Source organism: Sphaerodactylus townsendi, linkage group LG03, assembly GCF_021028975.2.
Source record: "Sphaerodactylus townsendi isolate TG3544 linkage group LG03, MPM_Stown_v2.3, whole genome shotgun sequence".
In the NCBI taxonomy this organism is placed as follows: Eukaryota; Metazoa; Chordata; class Lepidosauria; order Squamata; family Sphaerodactylidae; genus Sphaerodactylus; species Sphaerodactylus townsendi.
The window spans coordinates 140,951,798-140,975,324 of record NC_059427.1 but is presented as its reverse complement, the minus strand read 5'-3'; the positions used below and the strand labels follow the sequence as shown (position 1 = coordinate 140,975,324).

General features: G+C 44.3%; 1 protein-coding gene across 1 annotated transcript in view; it reads left to right on the top strand.

The window, feature by feature from the left end:
* Positions 1–18,261, top strand: part of ESYT1 (extended synaptotagmin 1) — a 72,379-nt gene extending 54,118 nt beyond the window's left edge. The window contains exons 20-31 of the mRNA XM_048489628.1: positions 543–591; positions 688–777; positions 1,448–1,543; positions 2,664–2,735; positions 5,811–5,897; positions 8,921–9,064; positions 9,149–9,312; positions 10,112–10,210; positions 11,462–11,593; positions 12,764–12,866; positions 13,254–13,303; positions 15,917–18,261. Of these exons, the coding sequence (XP_048345585.1) occupies positions 543–591; positions 688–777; positions 1,448–1,543; positions 2,664–2,735; positions 5,811–5,897; positions 8,921–9,064; positions 9,149–9,312; positions 10,112–10,210; positions 11,462–11,593; positions 12,764–12,866; positions 13,254–13,303; positions 15,917–15,950 (1,120 nt within the window). The 3' untranslated portion in view covers positions 15,951–18,261. The remainder of the gene's footprint in view (positions 1–542; positions 592–687; positions 778–1,447; positions 1,544–2,663; positions 2,736–5,810; positions 5,898–8,920; positions 9,065–9,148; positions 9,313–10,111; positions 10,211–11,461; positions 11,594–12,763; positions 12,867–13,253; positions 13,304–15,916) is intronic.
* The last annotated feature ends 5,266 nt before the right edge of the window (positions 18,262–23,527 follow it).

The following is a 23,527-nucleotide window of genomic DNA, read 5'->3' as shown; positions in this document are numbered from 1 at the left end:
GGAGGAGGGGAGGAAAAAAGAAAAGAGGAGGAGGAGCCATTTCTCTATAGGGGACTTCACAAGCTTGGGGCCTAGTCTTGAGGCATAAGTCGAGATTCAGCAGCCTCTTCTTCTCACAGTCGAATCTACAAAATGCAGGACACAGAGTATGTAGTCAAAGAGCACATGGCTCCAGGCTTAAGCAAGGGAGCTAAAAGCCAAATACTTACAAGGGAAGGTGCTCAGATTCACCAGACAGTCGAACACGAAGTTAAATGCCACCTGAGTTCCACATATGGTCATCAGAAGACTCTAAATATTGAGCAAAACCCATCCAGAATCTATCTAGAAAGTTCACAACACTATGCTACTATCGTTATTAACAGTACCTCAGATTCCTTGGGACGATGGTGGGTCTAGATTAAGCATTGTGGTCCACCATCACCCCACCCCCACCCCCAAACACACAGAGAACCAAGTTAGTTTTTTGCAAGGGCCTGTGGCAGGAAAAGGTAAATGTTTAAGTGAATAATCTTGTCCCTCTCCTTTTCCTCACCCCACAGGTGTAAGATCCCTCTAAGACGAGCACTAACCTGCAAGTTTGTTGATGAGGTGAGATGACTCTGCCAACAGTATTGAGGGAATCAATCAAATGACGTGAATCTGTAGCTCTGCACTCCTCTTCTTACCCTGTTCTTCTTTTCCCAGTGGCTCCCCTTAGAGGACGTGAAGTCAGGACGGCTCCATGTGAAGCTGGAGTGCCTGCCTCCCATGCCTAGCGCTGCTGAGCTGGAGCAGGTAATGGGAGCAGCCAGGAAGGCTGGCAAGTGGGATTGACTAGTTTGGGCTACTCCACCCTGAGAAGAGGAACTTACCCATGTGGGGAACAGATCAGAATGCAATGGGATCTTGTCATGTATGAATGTTTCCCCAAGAAGAATAGAAACAGTTTTTAGGGGTGGGGGTGGGGGGTTAGTGGGAAAACAGGGCAAGCGGAAGAATTAAATAGCTAGCCTCCCTCTTAAAACTGGAATCCAGCAGCTGCATTCTGTTGTTTTTTTTAAGTGAATAGGATCACAGTTCTATATGTAACAATTTCTGCTCTTGAACAACCCAGACTTGTAACCATTACATGGGATGTTCCAATTGACTGTCCTTGGACTAGGGCAGGGGTAGGGAACCTGCGGCTCTCCAGATGTTCAGGAACTACAATTCCCATCAGCCCCTACCAGCATGGCCAATTGGCCATGCTGACAGAGGTTGATGGGAATTGTAGTTCCTGAACATCTGGAGAGCCACAGGTTCCCTACCCCTGGACTAGGGGATGAAAAAGCTGTCTTGTCTTGCTTTACCATACAAGCAGTCCTGTACTTCAATGAGCAATGTAGCATCCTGAATCCACCCACTGTTCTCTGGGGGTGGGGGTGGGGGCAAACCATATGGACCATCTGTGCGCACCTTTTTGCAGGTACTGCTGGTGAACAGTTTGATCCAGACACCAAAGAATGAGGAACTGTCATCTGCCTTACTGTCTGTCTTCCTTGACAGGGCAGCCGAGTTGCCGGTGAGTGGAGCTGCAGAGCCCTTTTCAGCATTTTGTTGTTCTAGATATTAGTACTGGAGAGTCCATTCACAGAAAGTGTAAGCTGTGAATTGTCCCTTAACCAGACTACAGCAAAGCTCATTAATTTTAGTTCATTTAGATCATCGCAAAACTTCCTGTTGGACCAGAAATATCTGAGTTTGAATTCCAGCTCAGCTATGGACTTCTGGGAGGTCTTGGGCAAGCTTCCTAATTTCTCCACTTGTAAAATGTGCAAATGAGCACATTACAGTTACTGGAAGAGCAGTTTGACTAGATAGAGAGTATTCTAACCTGGTGTCTCATGAAAGATCGCTGCTCACCCCCCTCTGCCCATTTTTATTAGTTTGTGCTTTTCCCCAGTGCTGTAACTATGGTGATATCTACTAAGGATGCTCAGAATCCTAATTGGTTCCCATAACGTGCTACTTTAAATTAAATTGTGCAAATGGATCTACCTGCATATCCAAATTTGAACATGGAAGCAAAATGTGATCATGAGGACTTACAATCTTTTTACAGTCTACTTACAATCTTCTTACAGTCTTCTTACAAAAAGTGAAAAGTGAGATTCTTGCAAACTGAGTGTACAGAGAAAACAGACTTTTCTCTGTGATACACCTCTGAAGATGCCAGCCACAGATGCAGGCGAAACATTAGGAACAAGATCTACCAGACCACGGCCACACAGGCCGGAAGACCCACCACAACCAGTTGAATCTGACCGTGAAAGCCTTTGACAATACATTGAGTGTACTTTGTTTTAAATATACATGGTCTTGAAGAATACATATTGTTCTGCCTTGGTCAGTGGAGGAAAAGGCATCTAAACAACTATTTAGCGTACAACACATGATGGTTATCTGCCCTTCCCCTTGCTTCACCCTCCTGTCTAATTGTGTTCTTTGTACAGATGTTCCTGATGTAGGAACTTCTACGTAGTTGAGTGTAATATTGAACTCATAGAAGTGAGGCTATAACTCCCTTAGGAATGAACCTATGCTAATTATAGATGTAACATATGGCTGTGTTTACAACAGTGTCTCCTGTCACTGCCTATACTGCTGAACTTGAACTTGTTCTATCATTTTCACCTCTCCAGATGAGAAAGGGCTCAAAACCCCCAAACCCATATGTCAGTCTTTCTGTCCGTGGAACCTCCTATAAGACCAAGGTAAGAACATTGAGAAGAATGTGTTTTTGAGGGGACGGGACTATTTGCATGTTGTGAGGGAGATAAACCTTGCTTGGTATCAGGAAGGCGAGGAAAAAGAAGCTGAAACAGAGAAGCGACAAAATCAAGGGGCTTATGGCACAGCTGGGTTAAGGGTTTGTGTATACACATTTACCTTCACCCTAAGGGCAAGGCCTTTTTTGTACCTCTGTGACTGGAAAATAAAATTGCAACTAAATCCAATAAATCGCTTTCTTGTAACCCCCAACATCTTTGCTTCTGTGTTTATATGCTGAATCCTCATTTTACATTTGCTCTCAGTGACACAGAGGTCTCCTTGACTTCCCCACCTGCCTTTTAACAGCCTCAGTTTGGAAGGAGAGGGTTCACCACCCCACCCTCACGCCATTCTCCTTCCTCCTCCTGGCAACTGTCCTCCCCCTCTCGATCTGGCACAAAAATCCTCCTCCCAGCCTTAATAATTGTTGTCGTATCTGTCTATTGAAGGGTTCTTGAGGAACTTGAAAGCTTGCACAATATTTTGTGTCATTTTGAGTGACCCTTATAAAAGGGTACTGGACAGCACTGTCAAGTTATAGCTGACTTGAAGGCAACCCCATAGGGCAGGGGTAGGGAACCTGCGCCTCTCCAGATGTTCAGGAACTACAATTCCCATCAGCCCCTACCAGCATGGCCAATTGGCCAATTGGAATTGTATGGCCAATTGGAATTGTAGTTCCTGAACATCTGGAGAGCCGCAGGTTCCCTACCCCTGCCATAGGGTTTTTGGGGCAAGAGATGTTCAGAGGTGGTTTGCCATTGTCTGCCCCTATGTGCCCTGAGAGAGTCCCCAGAGAAATGAGACTGGCCCAAGGTTATCCAGTAGGCTTCATGTGGGGGATTATACATATTTGGTTTATTGTTCTGGATTTTATGAGGGCCAGTTGTGACTGACATCCAGGGCTGTCCTCATCACTCCTGAAGCTGCTGAGGCTCAAATAACCTCCAACGCTGTCCACCCACCGTACTCTAGCAGTCTTTGCCAGCTTCTCCCAGTCTTGCAAGATGAGATCTCCCTTGCCCTGGCATGGCTCTCACACGAATACATGAAGCTGCCTTGTCCTGAACCAGGCCACTTGGTCTGTCAGGTTCAGTCTTGTCTGCTCTGATTGGCAGCAGTGCCCCCATCCTGATGTCTTTCATACCTAGTCTTTTTAAAACTGAGGCTGCTGGGAACTGGACCTAGCAGATGCTCAGGTGCTGAGCCATATCACCTCGTCCTGGCTGCCCAAGTCAGTGCCCTGGTGCTCAGCTGATGAACAGCACTTTCATGTCCAGGCAAGTGCAGTGCCTCCTCCTCCAAACTGTCAGCCCCACCCCATCCTGGTTTGGTTTGGTTTATTAGATTTGTATACCGCCCTACCCCCGAAGGGTTCGGGGCGGTGAACAACAGCTGCAGGATAACATCAACAATAATCATAACATTCAATAGTAACCAACAAAGCATAATAAACAGGAAGTGAATAACATGGCATGAATAAATAAATAACATAGTATTTTAACCCAACATTCTAGCTATAATACATACAGCTTTCCGACATTGGGTTTATAATAGTACAGCATCAACATAAGACATCACTACCTGCCCCACCTTCTTGTCATCTGGCAGCCTCTTTGAGGCTGGGCACATTCAGCCACACTGTCCCTGGACATGTTTTAAATCTAATCCCAAAACAGTAACATACAGATGAGAGTTGGGAAAATTAAGATTAAGCATATTTGAGGTTCATTTAAAATATTCAAATGAGTCATTTCATGTTTTGTTCTGTTTTTACGACATAAAGCACTTGTACCTTCTTTTGAAATGCAGATCAATTAAAAGTGCATTCCCTGCATCATGAGCAATTGATTCGCTTACGTTGCCAGTGCATTTTCTTCAAGCAAAAATTGTGCTGTCTTATATCACGGAACTGCCTTATTCTGAGTCAGATCATTGGATCGTCCAGCTCAGTATGGACTAGAAATGGCTCTCAGGGATCTCAGAATGAGAACAGTCTTCCCTGTTTGAGATACTGTAGCCACAGATGTCACGTACTGAACATGGGGCTTCTTTGTGCAAAGCATGTGCTGTACCACTGAGTCAAACTCTTTTCTCCATGATTGTGCTCAAGTAAAACTGCATGTTTGCCATAGAAACCTGCTGTACTCTGCAGCATTGATTGGCTGACACTTGCAATGCTACATGTCCTCCTATCCAGAGCAGTTTGTCAGTGGGAGGAGCTGTGGCTCAATGGTAGAACATGTGCTATGCATGCAGGAAGTACTGACTTCAGTCTCTGGCCTTACCACTTAAAGGCTATCCAGTAGCGGGCCGCAGGAAAGGTCTTTTTCTGCAGGAGCCGCTACCAGTCAGGGCGGATGATTCTGGCTAGATATATTGGTGGAATGGCCATATAAGGAAGCCTCTCACATTCAACTTGTTAAAAATTGATTTTAACAGATAACAAATGAACAGTTAATTGGTTAAAAGGTCATGCAGTGTTTTTTTTTAGAAAAATAGAGACAGTTCTCCAGAAGCATGAAGGGAAATATGACCAGTTACTGAACCAGAATTTGAGTCATTAGAAAGAGCACCTGTTAACTAGATTAGCCAAGCTAACTACAGAAGAGGAACGCCGGCATAAAACTTGTGTTTAAAATTCATTGATGTACCCCTTGTAATCAGGAACCTAGTACCGGCATTGATTTTATTGCAAGAAATGGTTAGAAAGCCAGGGTTCTTTACCCAAGATGTTATTTAAAACGAATATTGATGTAAAAGAATCAATCCTATCACTAGGGCAATACCAATTCTACTGTGAAAGAAGAACTTGATTTCAAAGTCCCAAGATGTATGGATTTCAAATGTCTCCCAGCTCCCTCCACACTAAATACTTTTCTTGTCATTCATTTGGATTGAGAGCCCCCCACACCATACAGATTGCTTCATGGAAAGCAAGAACCAAACCTCTTTTCTTCCTTCCACATCTTGCAAATATTGCAGGGTTTGGTCATGGCTTCTCTCTGTGTTCTCAGGTTGCCTCTCAGACAGCAGATCCAATTTGGGATGAAGGTTTCTCCTTCCTTATCAAGAAGCCCCATTCAGAGTCTTTGGAGTTGCAGGTCAGTCTCTCATTCCTGACCCATTCATAAGAACATAAGAACAAGCCTGCTGGATCAGACCAGAGTCCATCTAGTCCAGCACTCTGCTACTTGCAGTGGCCCACCAGGTGCCTTTGGAAGCTCACATGCAGGATTCCTTCTTTAAGCCAAGGCACCTCCTAGGTCCTTTGCTGTTTGGGCTCAGAATGCTTTTATCTTTTTATTTAGAAAGAACTGATGTTTCTGTCCAGAGATTTTTGTTGAAGGCTATTCTGGCAAGATGCAGGACAACCAAAAGTCTAGGGTAGAGCTAGGACCGTGTAAGTGCAGAACATGTGAAAAACAGGCATTATCAATCATGTATAATTCAAAATAGAAGGATGTAATGAAGTATAAACCAAAACTGAAATGTAAATTTTACCAGATATGTTTGCAATAGAGTAACATGGATTGACAATTTATATGAACACATAGAGCATAAGAACTAGCCTGCTGGATCAGACCAGAGTCCATCTAGTCCAGCACTCTGCTACTCGCAGTGGCCCGCCAGGTGCCTTTGGGAGCTCACATGCAGGATGTGAAAGCAATGGCCTTCTGCTGCTGCTGCTCCTGAGCACTTGGTCTGCTAAGGCATTTGCAATCTGAGATCAAGGAGGATCAAGATTGGTAGCCATAGATCGACTTCTCCTCCATAAATCTGTCCAAGCCCTTTTTAAAGCTATCCAGGCTAGTGGCCATCACCACCTCCTGTGGCAGCATATTCCAAACACTAATCACACGTTGTGTGAAGAAGTGTTTCCTTTTATTAGTCCTAATTCTTCCCCCCAGCATTTTCAGTGAATGCCCCCTGGTTCTAGTATTGTGAGAAAGAGAGAAAGTATTGTGAGAAAGAGAGAAATATGATGAGATCCTGGGTACAAATTCACTTCAGTACCTTTCTGATATCTTCTTCTGATTGAATGAAGAATAAGAATCCTGTCCATATAATCAAACTGTGTAAGAAAACAGTAATGTTCATGCAGATAAAAATAGTAATGTTCATTCAGATAAATAGTAATGTTCATGCAGATTAAAAAAGATAAAAATCATCATCATAATACTAGACTGAAAAGATGTTATATCTGTTGGATAATCTCCTCTTAGAGATTACACCTTTGCACAACAAGCAGAGTACACTGAGGCTGAGCACAGCGGAGCATATCCCAAACATGTGTGTGAGCTTTGGCACAAAGAAAAGTCGGATTCTTGTAGTTTCTAATCTAATAAAAAGAGTATTTATTAGTGAACTCCATTCTGGATAGAAAGGTAGATAGGTAGGTTCACTGTTCTAATCTAGCTGGATGGAGATGGATGCACTCAGCATCCATCCTCCCTGTGCACATGGTGCAGTAGAAGGTTGGAGAGTAAGAAGACGAATGAGAGAGAATGAGTCAGATGGAAGGAAGTCCCTGAGAGTATCAGTCTAACATCAGAGGGATAGTGCCAGCATGATAGAGTAAAGGTGTCAATCCCTAGGTCCCTATCTAGCATCTGGTTTACTAGTAAAATCCCCTCTGTGGTGGAGGCAGGGAACAGTGTAAAGTCCTTCTCTTCCAACAATATCTTCATATCTTCATGACAAGATAGATGTGGAGGTAGAAAATAATAAATACAGCGTTAAAATGTCAATACGGGTAATTTCCTGCACAAGCTACAAAGTAAATTTGGAGGGAGGGCTCAGCCACTCAAGGGTTGTAGACTTTGCTGTACTGGCAGGGCTGTTATCAGTAGTGTTAAGCTGCATTATTTCACATATACAGGTGGCCTCTCTTCTACATGTTCAGAGAAAACTGATTGAATTGAAGGAACTGCTAGGCTAAGCTGACCCTATCTGTTCAGTTCATCTTGTGCTCAGAATTTTGATGTAGTTTGGCTCTTCAAGAATAAGAAGTTGCTGACTTCTGGGATGAAATGCTGCATAAATATGATTTAATATCTTCACTGCTCTGTATTAGTTGTTAGCTACAACAGTCAACACGTGGTGATTCTGCCTTGCCCCTTCTTGACTCAGCCCATGCTCAGATAGCTTTAAGAAGTTACACCTGAGCTGGACCGGATGGTTTCCACGGGTTCAAATTTGTTTGTTGCCTTCTTGTGTTTTAATGTGTTTTAATTGGTCTAGCGCATCTGTGTATTAGTAACAGTGTTTTAATTGTTTTACGCCACCTTGAGTGTGAGGGTGGGATATATATTTAATTTTTTAAAAATTTAATGGATGATGAGCATGGAGATATTCTTTGAGCCAAAGAGGGACACTGTAGGAGTGCGTTTCTCCTGAGACCCCTCCCCCTGCTGTTTCAGAGAAAGCTTTGGTGTGGTCAACTGTCCCCTCCCAAACTCCCAAGAACTGGTAGAGGCCAAAGAGCACACACGACTTGCTACCAGGGAACCCTGAGAGGCAGAGATCAGCATGCTTAGGAATGATACAAGCTGGCTGGGCCGTGACAAGCTGGAGCAAGCGGCTTTTTTCAGCTCCGTAGGGAAGGGAAAAGGAACCCACCACCACCAACACTTTAATCTTTTAAGCTGTAAAGGGGAACTGTTCTTGGACTGCAGCTCCCTCACTCAGGCCCCTTCCGCACACGCAAAATAATGTGTTTTCAAACCACTTTCACAACTGTTTGCAAGTGGATTTTGCCATTCCGCACAGCTTTAAAGAGCACTGAAAGCAGTTTGAAAGTGTATTATTCTGCATGTGCGGAATGAACCGCTGATCCACTGTACTCTGAGGTGGTCAGTTACCTCTGCTTAAAGACTGGAGGGAAAGTAAATCAGCCATGGATAAAGGTGCCCACCCTCTCAGCTCAGTCTCTCTGTTTGTTCAGATCCTACAAGAAGGGATGTCCCCTTGAAGCTGAAAGAATTGTAGGGCATGGGAGAAAGAATTGTAGGGCATGGGAGAAACCTTTGGAATGGACTTGGAATATCTGCCTGCTGTGGGCCCAACCCCTGCCCCCCACACATCATCCATGAAATGTTTGTTATGGTTTATCTTGTCCCCACAGGTAAAGGACGATGGGCACGTTGTGGGTATGATGTCGCTTCCACTTTCGCAGCTGCTGGCAGCAGAGGGGCTTGTCCTGGACCGCTGGTTCCCCCTTGGCAACTCTGGTCCCGGGAGCCAGATCCTGTTGCGAGCGCAGCTTGGGGTAAGTGGGGTTCTGTAAGGGGAGCGGCCGTTCTGAATTGCGGTGGAAGATTCTGTGACCGCTTTGCTTCTTTTTCACTCACAGCTTCTTATCTCCCAACACTCTGGTGTGGAGGCCCTCAATAATGGGGCAGGTGAAGAGAATGGAGACAGTTCCCACAAGGGATCCGAGACTGAACTGTGTATCAGGGAGGATGGAGACTCTAGTTCCGCGCAGGAGCTGCGCCAGCGCATGCCTCACGCCCACAGGTAAAGAAGGGGTCCACTGCGAAATGGAATGGGTATTGGATCACGAACTCTTAGGTTTTCTCCATGCAACCTTCATCTTCCACAATAAATAAGCACTTTTTATTCCCTTGTTGTACAGGGTCCAGATATCTTCCTTTAAGGTAGTGCTTCTGTTGCAGGGATATCACATTTCCTGAGCATGCAAAGTCCAGTATTTCATATCTAAGGAGATGCAGTTCCTCCTGCAGACAGAACAGCCATCGTATTTTCATTGTCATGTGGTTGCATGAGTGTGACTTTCTCCTACATCACCTGTGACATGCTGAGCGACTCCCCTCCCCTCCCCCAATGTTACTCTTGTACTCTTCTAACTGCCACTGTTCAATACTTCATGACATCTGTGGGTGAAACTTCAGCAAATTAATAGTCCTGCCTTTTTCTCCTGGGTGCTACCAAGATCTTTAAAATGTTATCTCCCTTTCTGCCTCATGTTTCCCTGCAACTACCAAATATCTTCATGTTACCTGGTTGTGCTTCCAAAAAAGAGTATAAACACATATACCATTCCCTTTTTTTCTTTTATTCAGTTTGTACTTAGTCCAATTTCCAGCCGAAGTGGGGCTCAGGGTAGCTTACAGTCAAAGGTTAAAACATGATACAATGGTAAAGACATCAATTAAGACACTACAATGTGAAGTATAATTCTAAAACCATTCCTATGTAGACATTTCTAAAAATTCCTATATAGACAGCTGCCAATTAATAAACTCAAATCTAAGTATCTATGTATATTCATCTATATCTCCCTTTTTCTACATAGCAATTTGGAGCTGTCGGACTCCCCCCTCGGCCAACTGCGTCTCACTGTTTGGTACCACGTGGATGCACGCAAGCTTGTTGCCATTGTGCATGCCTGCAGGTAATGTCCACAGGACTGAAGGAAGTAGTGAGGTCTTGAAAGCTGTTTGCACCAAAAGGTGTTGATAGAGGTGCTTGGATTCTCCTTGCTAGAGGTGGAGAAAGATGGCTTTTCCAGCCACTCTGCTGGATACCTCCCCCAACACGCCAGAGCAGGGATGGTTTCTTGGCTTTAGCCTCGGTGTGTGTGTGGGGGTGGGGGTGGGGGTGTGGGGGTGGGGGTGTGGGGGGTGTGGGGGGGTGTGGGGGTGTGGAGGCGGGGAGGTCTCACCTCCCAGATTATCTGTGATGGTCAAAAATGCTTTAAGCACAGGAAGCTGAGGGATTATCCAGAATCTCCCTTCCCTAAATGTGCAGTGGCTCTGAACTAAAAATGATCACTTAATTTTCTTTTCCATATGTAATAGTGCAGGTGATAGGTTTGCTGCAAGGGCATTGTCATAAAGAGAACAATGGCGAGGGTCCCCACACAGATGCCATAGAAGAGGGAGGGAAGATCATGAAATGTTGGGCACAGCTACATGAGCACTCCCTTTTTAAAAGGCTACATAAGCACTCCTACATTTCAGTGATGCGTTTGTCAGGGTGGGGGGTTGGCGTTTTAAACAGCTATATCAGTCCATACAAAATCCAAAAACAAGAACAAAATCCATGTAGCCTTTCATTAGGACCAACCAAAACCTAATCATTGAATAGCTTTTGAGCTGACCAGAATATCAGAGCCCTTTGGGGATGGGGCGGTATATAAGTTCAAAAAATAAATAAATAAATAAATAAATATTGCAAAAAGCTTTAAAGGGGGCAGGGTGGGGGGGATAGATTTCAACTTTAACAAAAAAGACCATGACCGATATTTTTTATACCTTGCAAGTAAGTCACAGTTTCAGCCTTACAAGTGTGTAATTCTGTTTTAAAATGGCACTGTTAAGAGAAAAAGCGTATATTGTTCCCATCCCCTTTTATCATCAGAACAACCCCGTAAAGTAGATTAGACTGAGAAATTGGCCCAGTGGGGATTTGAACCCTGCATTTCTCGTCTAATTTCTGTAATCGCTGTATCACGCCAAAAGAGAAAGGGAGCGAACATACTGCCTTTATGATTCATTATTTTATGAAGAGTTGAACCCCCTTATGTTGCCACTCAAGATGCCCATAGTTTCACCTCCCTTCAGTGCACAGAAATAAGCTATTAAAAATCTGTCCTGCTATTTTGCTGTTGCTGTATTCTGTTTCCTTTCCACCCCCAATCCAGGAACCTTAAATCAAGCACTAAGGATTTTCCTGACCTCTACGTCTCTCTCATTCTTCTGCCTGACAAATCCCGTGTCACCAAGAGAAAGACCACTCTGCGGAAGAAGACACTTAATCCTGAGTTCAATGAAAAGTAAGGGATGATCAAAGTGTGTGTGTGTGTGTGTGTTGCGTGGCAGTGTTTCACTTTAAAATTGGGGAAGGACCTGCAGAGAAACGGAATCGGTACTATACCACTGAACTATCAGATCCAGCTTTTGTTTTCTAAAGAAAGGATTGCTTCATCTTGGTTGCCACTTTGTTAATCTATCAGATGCTGAAGTAATTTAGTCATTACCAAAGCCTATAAAGAAAGCCACCTCCTTCAGATTGCAAGTTCTGGGCAAGGCTGTTAACAACAGTATGTTTTGAAGGGCATTGATTCATAGGTTCACCATGAAAGCAACTTGGAAGCAACTTGACAGCACTTCTCTCTGTCTGTCTCTCTCTCTCTCTCTCTCTGTGTGTGTGTGTCTCTCTCTCTCACACACACACACACCTTGCCCACAGAGGGAATGAATTTTTTCACATCCTAATTGAGTGAACACTGAGGTGCTAACTTACATGAAAGAGGTGAAATTTCCCGCCTGTATTTAGTAGAGTACTCCAAGGTACGGTAACAAACATGATCTCAGCAATCATCATCGCAGCCCTGCAGTATGAGGCAGTGTTTTTATTCTGATGCTGTCAGCATGGATCTGAAGCTGAGAGACAGCTTGCCTTAGCCCACCTGCCATGCAATTCCTACATGCAACGCACCTTTCTAAGTCTGTTGAAGTAAGTGGTCTTAGAAGGGTGTGACTCCGCTTCACATTGCACTGCTAATGAGTTCATACCAGAGCCTGATTTGAACTGAGGACTTTCTGATTTGTAGCCTGGTATGTTAGCTGTAAAGACTTTAATTAGCACTGGATCAAGTACACCCACTAAGGACTGATGCTCACAACATGGCTCCCAGTGGTATTTGTTTCCATGCAACAGGCTCCTCATAGCATGTGGTGGTTGAGAATATGCATTGCTTTGGTCCAGATACCATCTAGTTCCAATACCCTTGTTACCTAAATGAGACCAAACAAAGGATCTTTTAATGGGTCAATCCTCCCTTCCCACAGTTACTGTCCCCAAGGCAATTTAGGTTCCCTATTGCAGCCATAAGCATGCATTGACACAGCGAGCGAAAATTCACTCTGTGATTTCACCACTTTGATTAAAACTTAAATCAAAGTTTAATGGGCTGATTTGTGTTCCTTAATTCCCCCAACAGGTTTGAGTGGGACGTACCCTTGGAAGAAGCCCAGCGAAGGAAGCTGGAGGCCTATGTTAAAAATGGTGCCTCTTTCATGTCACGACCAGAGGCAGTTGGAAAGGTATGGCGCATGGTGGTTAGGGTGATTTCTGCTTTCGAAGAGAAGAAGAGGCGTTTGGATTTATATCCCCCCTTTCTCTCCAGTAGGAGACTCAAAGGGGCTTACAATCTCCTTGCCCTTCCCCCCTCACAACAAATGCCCTGTGAGGTGGGTGGGGCTGAGAGAGCTCCGAAAAGCTGTGACTAGCCCAAGGTCACCCAGTTGGCGTGTGTGGGAGTGCACAGGTAAACTGAATTCCCCAGATAAGCCTCCACAGCTCAAGTGGCAGAGCGGGGAATCAAACCCGGTTCCTCCAGATTAGAATGCACCTGCTCTTAAACACTGCACCACTGCTTTAACAGAAGAACAGAAAGCAGCAAGAATGTGTCCTCTGTGTTTTTCTCCCAGGTCCACCTTGACCTTTCACAGATGGACCTGACTCAAGGCGCTGCCCAGTGGTGAGTATGGGAAGAAGATCAAAATGTCCAAGGAAGAGGTAGCAGTACAAACCAGTTCTCTTTTCTACATTAGCAGGCTGACAAAGAAGCATTTTTCTTGGGCAAGGGTCCTACTTGGGCTTCCGTTTTCATAGTGAGGGGATTTTTGATATGGAATTATATCATTATTGAGGCCAAAAAGAGACTAGCCTTTATGCTTTATCAGGTGAATTGGACTCTTTCAAATCTTTTCTCCTTTATCCACCAAATCTGGATATATATATATATACTAGCGGGGCCCAGCCACGCATTGCTGTGGCAATTGTCCTTCTCATCACAGTCTGCAACCCACACAGATGTCCATGCAGGTCCAATGATCCAGTAGCATAGCTCTTTGGGTAATAAATGAATCCTCTTTCCCTTTTCAATTCAAACTGTTATATGGTGGCGTCTTGTTCTTTTATTATAAGGTAACCCTTTCCATTCCACAACGGCACTGTCCAGAGTGCGAATCCCGCTGTCCATGAGGCTGGTTGCCACGCACATTCCTGGCTTGGGTAAGGCAGAACTGGGGCAAGGAGGCTATACCAGGCAGGCAGCTGAGGCAGTGTGGTGAGTAGCGTTTCAGATTGAGGCCAGCTCCCTGGGTTCTTAAAGGCCACATGCAAAGAAGCGGGAGCTAGTAGTGTTGGTTCTACTTCCCACCCCGTGGATTTTCTTAGAAGAAAAAAGGTAAACTCCAGCTTGCTTTTAGTAAAAGAGAGGGATGGTCATGGGTGAGGAAGTGGGAGTAGTGGTGGCTACGGGGAGGGCAGAGTGAGGTGTGTGAGAGGGATGAGCTGGATGTGCTGTGGTAGCAGTGGGTGAGGTACATACTGTTAATTCCTAACAGTATTAGCGATTTACTGGTATCAGTGTTCATCCCTGCCCATCTGCAGTACAACAAACATTCTAAGTCCTCGCTATACCAAGGCTCCCATAGGCCACAGACAGACATGCTGCACTAACATTCTAAGGGTGACACTCGCTAAAACACTGTGCCAGCTTCATGGCCTGGTACCCCAGGAAAAGACATTTTACCTGGCTCAGGTATGGACTTTCAGCAATTTGAAGGTCCAATTACCTGCCCGCAACAGGGAGGGACGTCATGTGAAAATTTGAGGTCGATCCGTCCAGCCATTTTGGCGTTAGGGAGTGACTAACAAAGTCACGGTTTGCTTTTTATTTATATAGATGAACTTTAATGAATTGCCTCAGACAGTATTAATAAAGTCTTTCCTTCTTTCTCAACCTCCTCCCATTCCTACATGCTGCATCATGAATGCGGCCCTTTAGTAAAACTGTTTACTGAGCATATAAGAACATAAGAACAAGCCAGCTGGATCAGACCAGAGTCCATCTAGTCCAGCTCTCTGCCACTCGCAGTGGCCCACCAGGTGCCTTTGGGAGCTCACATGCAGAAGGTGAAAGCAATGGCCTTCTGTGGCTGCTCCTGAGCACCTGGTCTGCTGAGGCATTTGCAGTCTCAGATCAAGGAGGATAAAGGTTGGTAGCCATAGATCGACTTCTCCTCTATAAATCTGTCCAAGCCCCTTTTGAAGCTATCCAGGTTAGTGGCCATCACCACCTCTTGTGGCAGCATATTCCAAACACTAATCACGTGTTGCGTGAAGAGTGTTTCCTTTTATTAGTCCTAATTCTTCCCCCCAGCATTTTCAATGAATGCCCCCTGGTTCTAGTATTGTGAGAAAGAGAGAAAAATTTCTCTGTCAACATTTCCTACCCCATGCATAATTTTATAGACTTCAATCATATCCCCCCTCAGACGTCTCCTCTCCAAACTAAAGAGTCCCAAACGCCACAGCCTCTCTTCATAAGGAAGGTGCTCCAGTCCCTCAATCATCCTCGTTGCCCTTCTCTGCCCTTTTTCTATCTCTTCAATATCCTTTTTGAGATGTGTATTTAGTTGCATTCTTTGCAATGCACCCATAGCAGTGATGGTTTTATTTATGACTGCATTGACTAATTTAGTTTTTTACTGATTGGCAGTTCTAATTGTGATTTTAATTGCTGCCTTCTTTTTATATAATATTTGTTTTATTGCAAGCTGCCTTAAATTCTGCAAGGCAGAAAATTGGCTAATGTTTGTAATAAATAAATACGTAAAAGTAAAAAAGTAAGTGAATAGTAAAATGTATAGCATAAAAATAAATACCAGCATTATGATAAAGAATCAATCATTTAAGTATCTAAATTAAAACCACAAGTACATGTACCATATTTAGGAATTGAATTCCATGTATGGAATTCCAGAGCAAATCTGGTCAGTACTTCTGCTGGACTTATGAGGGAACATGAGAACTTTGTAGCATGTGAATGTAATATGTAGTAACCCACTGTTTTCCTTGCTTCACTGAATGGAGGGGTTGAAGATAGCCTTCCATCCCTTCTCCTAATTGCAAGGAGGAGATGAATCAAAGGAAGTTCCAGAAGGAAATTGTGATTCCCTTGTCAACTGTCCCTGTAGCCCTAGAGAAGGTCCTATTTTGCAGGTTGGGAATTTGTTGCTTTGAGGCTGCCTCCTGATGGGAAGTCATAGAACTGTGATGCTCATTTTCCTTCCCTACCTTGCAGGTATGACTTAAAAGATGACAAAAGCAGCACCTAGTCGCTCCAGTGCCTCCTTTGTGAAATCTCACCGTTTGAGGAGTTCAAGAGCTGGCACGAACGTCTCCACCACCCTTCGCCGCAGGATTTTAAGCTCACCCCCTGCCAAACAGCCTTTTCAGTGTTTTGCTTTGAAGCAATCCTAGCGTTACATTTTTATAATCTTATTTTCAGTGTGAAGCTGGTAGGGATCGAGAAGCGACTCGTAGGCGGAGTTTGAAGGAGGTGGGTGGAGTCACATCCTGCATTCACCCTTTGTGCTTCTTTCAACACAGCAAATCACATTCTGCCTTTTTTCTTGACCAAAGAAGAGAGCTTTTTCTTTCATCCTTCCATTGAGGACAGACGTCCTTAGGGGCTTGTTGTGAGCCAACTCTTTCAGCAGCCCCCAGAGAGGCTACAAAGTGGGCCTTAGGGCTGTGTGTGCCAGTTGGAAAAGTTTACGAAGACCAACGTGGAGGGACCAAATATTTTTCCACAGTAATAGTGGGCAAATAGCCAACAGACCTCCTTTGGAACAAGGGATTCCAAGCCTGAGCAGGGTCACTGGTATCCCCAAAGGGGATCAAGTAGCATATTTTAGCTAGGAAGGGAACATTGTTCAGCTTGTGCAAGGGACAGGGGTTCTGACCCAGCCCTCCTGTTACTGTGGTTTGAAACTGACATGGGTCATGTTTCAACCAAGGGTTTAAAAAGGAGAGGGTGCAGTAGCCAAGTACTTTTTATTTGCAGTGTCTTTTATATTTTCCACCGGTTTGTGGACTCCATGGCTCTGGCTTTTATGCATCCCGCTAACGCCTCAGTGGTACAGTATCCATGCTGGCAGCGGCAGCTCACCCTAACTTTATCAACCATACCCATTCTTTCTGTCTCTGGCTCCTGCTTGTCGTCTTTTCTCACTGCATATTCTGCCGCTTCTGTCTGCAGTATCTGTGCCATGTTTGGAGATTTTTTAAAGATGAATGTTCCCTGGTGCCTTCTTGCACTCAAGTCTGGAGTTGGTGAGTTGGGTGAAAACCTCTTCCTCCTCACCTGACTGCACCAAGTTTTAGGGCTTTGTGCATTCTGTAGCAAGGGAACTCTTAATTTGCAAATATGCAGAGAATTCATCTGACTGTGTATGGACTCACTTGCAATATTTGCGTCTTGACTGATTTTGAATACACTGTGTAAGACAAATGGAAGGAGAGAAGCAGGAGGTGGTAAAGAGAGGAGATTTGCTTTGAGGATCCAAAGATAACAGGATTATTTTGACGTAAACAGCTTAAACACTAGGATCCTCTTGCTGCTGCTTTGCTACAATCATCTAGAAGCAAAATTAATTCAACAGTTCTGCATGGTATTTATTATAGCACTATATTCCTCACAAAAATACAGCAATATCCATCCTCAAAAGAAAGATTATACTATAATATGTTTATGTGGAAGGAAGTCCTATTTGTGCATCTGTCCCTTTAATTGGTAGTTTTTACCTGTTTCTTTTAAAGCAACTTCTGTTTCTTGGCTTGTGCTTCCAATTAATTTCTTCCAGTTCCTGAATTAATATTTAATTGTCTAGTTCCTGTTTCAGGAGGGAGGCAAGTTAGCTACTGATTTTCGGTATACAGCCAAAACAATTGCATGTTCTTTTTTCACTGTGCAGTTGTGCAATCACGGTAATAAAAAAAGAAAAATAATGTCTTTGACTGTACAGAATTAGTCAGTAATCAAAGTCCCCTCCTCCTGAAAGTGACCAGGGGGCAATGAAGTGACTCTGAGAAGCAAAAGCCTTTCTAAAACACGAAAGGAGAAAAATGCCTCGGGACAGTAGCCTAAAGAAACCTCAGGAACGTCTTGTGTATCCAATCTGGTCTGGCCAGTGTTTGTAATTAAAAAAAAACTGAAGTCAGGTGGAAAAAATAGGAGGACAGTAAAGAAAGCAGTAGAATACAGTTTTGCTGTAGCAGCATCATATGTAAAAATGCGGTAAATTATTTACATTTCAGACTTAAATGGCGAGGGTGAAAAAAGCCAGAAGCTTTACTGTGATCCAGCATACACTGTGGGACAAATTTCACATTACATAACAGCTGTGAGGAATGGCTTGTGGATTCAAAAAGAAAAGAACAAAAACCCAAATGGGTTCAAAACAATGTTGCTGGGGGAGAAAGGGCTCCAAGCCATTTCTCTGTGCAAAAAATGTGCTGGGTGAAGTTATTTTCTGATTTTGGTGTTCCACGTGGAGTATATATGCACATGGAGCTGCAAGATAGGGCAATAACTCTCCCCAGCATGGTTTTCATGTTGGGAAGACAGCTGCGGGGGGCGGGGGGGGGGGGCTCTCTCATTCCAAGGCCATTTGGCCTCTCTCTCAAGCCATTTCCCAAGCCCAACTCTTTAAAAAACGGTAATGTGTCGTTTGGCCCTGTGTTTGCAATTTTTAGGTATTCTGTGTTAATATGAAATTCCAAATACTGAAGTTTCTGAAGCTTTACCCCCTTGCAAGTGATAATTAACTACTTATCAATTAGCAGTTCTCTATTACTTTGGGGGGAAGGAAATAAAATGGGGCAAGGGCTCCTTTTTTTTTAGCCTTTCCATCATCCCAAAGCTGTACTCCCTTGAAAGAGACTCCTTCCAGAGAGGACGTGAACAGTCGAAATGTTCCATTAGCAGAATGGAACTTTCCTGCCTTTCTTTTCTCATTGCCACCCACTGATCTCCGCAAAATGCAGTAAGGGGGAAATGGTGTAAATCAGGGGTGTCCAACCCAGGGGCTGATGGGAATTGTAGTCTTTGAACATCTGAAGCACCAGAATTGGACACCCCCTGGTGTAAATTGTCAGTTGTGCAGTTGGATTCCAGGATTCCCTTCTGCTAACTTGAATCCTGTGACTCTCTTCTAACTTTTCCTTCAAGGGAGAAAGACTTCCATACATGACTTTTTCTGATGGAGAAAAACATTTCTGTTGGAGAGAAAGACTTCCTGGAAGGGAGTCATAGGGTCTGACTCTTACCCTGGATCCAGTGCATTGCCTGCAATACCTGGGTTTTGGTTTCTGCAAAATTAGTTTTTTGTCTTTACAGATGATCCATTTAGTTCTTTGAAAGACACTCTAATTGTCTTAATCTAAAAATCATGTGGATAAGCCCTCAGGGAACTAAATCCTGGCCAATGCCTCACCATATATTTCTTGCTGCCTTTCTGGACTTTGCAATTTGAGGTAGGGGGACAGGACATGCTTCTGGCCTTCCCAAAGTACAGGAAGAGGGGCAAGCATTTTTCTGTAGTGCTGCTCAGTCTGCTGCCACTGACTGTTTTTCTATCCTTTGCTCCACCACCACAGCTAGATCTCCAGTGCTCAGCCCCTTCCCCTCTCTGATAGCATGTGGCACCTTCTGAGCTGCCAAAGAAGCCAAAATCGTTATTTGTAATGTATTTATAAAAGATTTTTAATTGCTTATTTCTGTGCATACAACATGAATGTGTTTGAGAGAGCAAAACCTGCCTCCTCTCAGGATCTGGCTCTGCTCCCTCTGAAGCTCGTGGAACTGGACCGTGGGGGAGGGGGGGATCAGCATGCCTGGAAGATGCCTGGTCAGCCTGCTCCCTTTCATGCCAAACCAGTTTGCGCTATTCTTCAAGCAAGCTTTGCTGTAGAAATGTGTTTCCGGCACCTGTGCCTTTTTGTAGCAGCCACTGTTAACTTTGTCATAGCCAATAAAAAGAGGAGGAAAATGCGTCTGTGCTTTAAGGTCTATTTATTCCTTATCTCGGGCAACAAGATCTCGATAAAGAAAACTCTGCCCTCGGGCTAACGAGTCTGAGATTCTGTAATTCCAAACCTGCCACGGTTAAATGGTTGCTCCAGTGAACAATGCCTTTCAAAGAAAAGGACTCATCAAATTTAATTGACACGAGGTCATATCACCTGGTAGGTACCTGATCCCATGGATGGTGTCTTTATGCCTGTGAGTGAAACAGCCCCTCCCTGATACCCAATCTTGGCTTCTGTCCCACCTGCACTGACATCTCCCCAATTTGTGTTGTGATGAAGCAAAATGAGGTTTACACTTTAGGCAGCATATTGGAATAGTTAAAGGCACACTGATCATCAGACATGTTTGTTCTCAATAATAATAATAAGAGTTTGGATTTATACCCCATCTTTCTCTCCTGTAAGGAGACTCAAGGTGGCTTATAAGCTCCTTTCCCTTCCTCTGCTGTATGAGCCTGTGATGTCGTTCTGGCCTTTCAGTAGCTTTGCATGCCAGATAACAAGTGGCCTGCTGACTTCTCCAGCAAGCTTTCTCCCAGGCTTCCAAAGAAATAATCTCCTCTGTAGGAGTTTCCTCCTCCTGACAGAATAAAATGAAACAACAAAACTCCCGGCTGCAAGATAAGGAGAAAGTCCAATAGCCTTTTTATTTAGGAACCAGAGGAAGTCTCTTCAGGTAATCAAGAGAGAATGGATAATAGTCCTTAAGAAGCCAAACCTCTGAGTATATTTTAGAAATGATCCCCCAGCCTTGTTGCCCTCCTCACTTATCTGACCTCCCTCAGCCCGCAGATGGTGCTTGTTATATCAGCCATTGCCATTAACCAACCCTCAGGTGTTTTCATTCTAAGAAATAAATCTTATTTCCTACAGGCAACGCTCCAACTGGTAGTGCTCGAGGCTACCATGCAACTCATTCTTACATCTGCCCACACCTTGTGAGGTTAAGTAGGGCTGAGAGAGTTCTGAAGAACTGTGACTAGCCCAAGGTCACCCAGCAAGAATGTAGGAGTGCAGAAACACATCTGGTTGACCAGATCAGCTTCTACCACTCAGGTGGAGAAGTGGGGAATCAAACCCAGTTCTCCAGATTAGAATCCACCTACTCTTAACCACCAGATCATGTTGGTTCTCAATACCCTCAACTTCACAAGAACCCTGGTGGATCAGACCACTGGTCCATTCTGTTTCACTCAGCAGCCAACTAGTTGCCCTGGAGGGCCAATAAAACCATGGTAGACTACTAGATGCATGTTGTATGCACCACTCCCCATTCTCACTCTTTTTGTTACAGGAAAAGGCCTCTAGGGACATGCTGTTGAGAGCAGTGGTGCTAAGGCATTGCTTGAATATTGTGTACTACCTCAGGTGTCTTTTTATCAGAAGAGATGGAGCTAGAGGAGTAAATCCTGGTTTGTACTGGTAGGAAAATGAGGTGCCAGAGCCCCAATGCAGTAGAACTAACTGCACAACTTCTGACTGCTGGTGGAAAATCTCCTTTTGAAATGTTTTGCTGCATTAAAAGCTCCCTGGCAATAGAAAAGAAAAGAGAGATGATAGAACCTTTGCTCTTACTGTACTAGTTTTCTTGTTAGTGTATACATATTTTATGCAAAGGAGTATTCAAAGCTGGAATCTATCACCTGCAGTCTAAAGTGGCCTAGTCCTGACTTCTGGACTCTGCCCCTTCATTCTCAACTCAGTCTCCTCCAGCATGGTGCAGAGGTTAGGAGCAGTGGACTCTGATCTAGAGAACCAGGTGTGATTCCTCACTCCTCCACATGAGCAGCAGACTGTGATCTGAAGAACCAGAAATAAATGAGCTGAGAAGGATGCACCTCTTTTTAGGATTGCATTGTAAAGCAATAAAAAGTTAGAAGTTGTGCTCTGGTAATCTCAGTGTATGTCTGTAGTTACCTCAACCCCAGGACCAGTCTGGGAAAATATATTTGTCTAACAGACAAGCTGACTCTGGATCCAAACAGGATGATTTAAGACACAAGTCAATTCCATGTGCTACACAGTCCAGCCAATCAAGGATCAGGCAGCGGTTGTGATGACAGGATACCATGCAACTAAATTGAACGACGTGATGATCCCCCCACCCCTCAAAAAACCCAAATCAAAGTGATAGCAAAGCTTCCTCACACAAGACAATTTTGCACACATGCAGACTCTACACTCAACTACTGAATTAGTAAAATGAGGAATGGTGTGCTTCATAATAAGTGAAATGCTTTGCAAAATCATATGCATCCATTTTGGCATAGACCAAAAGTTGCATGGCTGTTCTTATGCCTTTACATCCCTCTGCTATCGGTAATCTTGGCAAAGTTACCAAAAGCCTCAAGAGGGGAATCTGAAGTCTTATACTCTCTTTGGGCCACAATCTGGGAGACTCGTGTTTGAATTCTGACATAGGAGTTTGCCAGATGACCTTGGGCTGGTCACACTGTAAGACAACTTTATCCCTTAACATCCCTTAGGGGATGGGGCGGTTTACAAATATAATAAATAAATAAATAAATAAAGGTCCAGCTGTAGTTGTGACTGCTAAAAAGATGGGAGTTGGGTACAACATATCAAGGGAAGGGCAGAGGCGTAGCAAGGGGGGAAAGAGCCCGGTGCAGTGGTGTGTCCTACGCACCTGTCCTGCCCCTGGAATGCCCTCGCCACCCCCCCACAGGGGTGCATATCCAATGCGTCACATGCCCCCTGGCCCCTTGGAGCTACACCTGTGGGGAAGGGGAAGTTTCCATGCTTACAGAGAGGTGAGCACCAAAGAATCTACAACCTCCATTCTCAGCAGAGGACACTGGAATACAAAAAGATAACTCCAGCTGCTAAATTACCATAGAAAACCAAGCTGTGGGCAAGCAGAATCACAAAAGGAAGTTCTGCAGTGCTCTCTTCTTTAAACTCCATGTTGACTTTTACCCAGGTTGGGGGCTTCTGGCTGTGTCATCAGCTCTACCACCTGTCATGCCCTGCTGGGATTTAACAATAATTATATATATGGAGAAACCAGCTTCAGGGGAAGGAGTGGGAGGGATGTTGGCTTTTGAAACAGGCACAAGACTAAATCCTCCCCTTTAATAAAGTTGTAACACAAAGTTGTCTGGAATGTGGGGAGGAAGTCTGCCAGGACAGCTGGAACCATTGATCAAGTCCTCCTTAGCACAAAGCCAGGAGGTTTGCCTTTGGGTTCTCAGCTGTCCTGTCAATCTTCATCTCTTTTGTAAGCTGTAGAATATACACTGATGTGTCTAGAGCTGGCATCTGACGGTTGCAGACTGTTCCACTGGCATTCATTCAGCATCCTGACTAGAACTTGGTGGGGAAACATTCACAGGAAGAAACTGTTTGACTCAATACTAGCTTCCAGATTTCCTCGTCCCTAAGCAGATGTGCCAACATCTGGGATGGGGAGCTGTTTACTCAAAAGCAAAGCTACACCTGCAATGTTGGCAGACCTGAGGAGCCCAAGTCCTCGGCTCTTTGAGGATTGAATTATGTGGTGAGGTGTATTTTCTCTTCTAGATGACGCTCAGCATTTATATAGCACTTTCTAGGTGTTCAAAGCTCTACATGTGCACTGTCTCTTAATCTTTACAACCGACCTGTAAAGCAGGTCCCTATTGAGATCACCAGGCCCCCACCTGGAGATTGGCAACTCCAATTCCACATGTGTAACCATCAAGACATGCATGCAACAGGTGGGAGGATCCTTTTATTATTTTGATAGACAAAGGGGAAATATCAACTCCCCCTGCTTCTGTTCATAATATTGGGGAAATAAATGGTTTGCTGCTATATTACT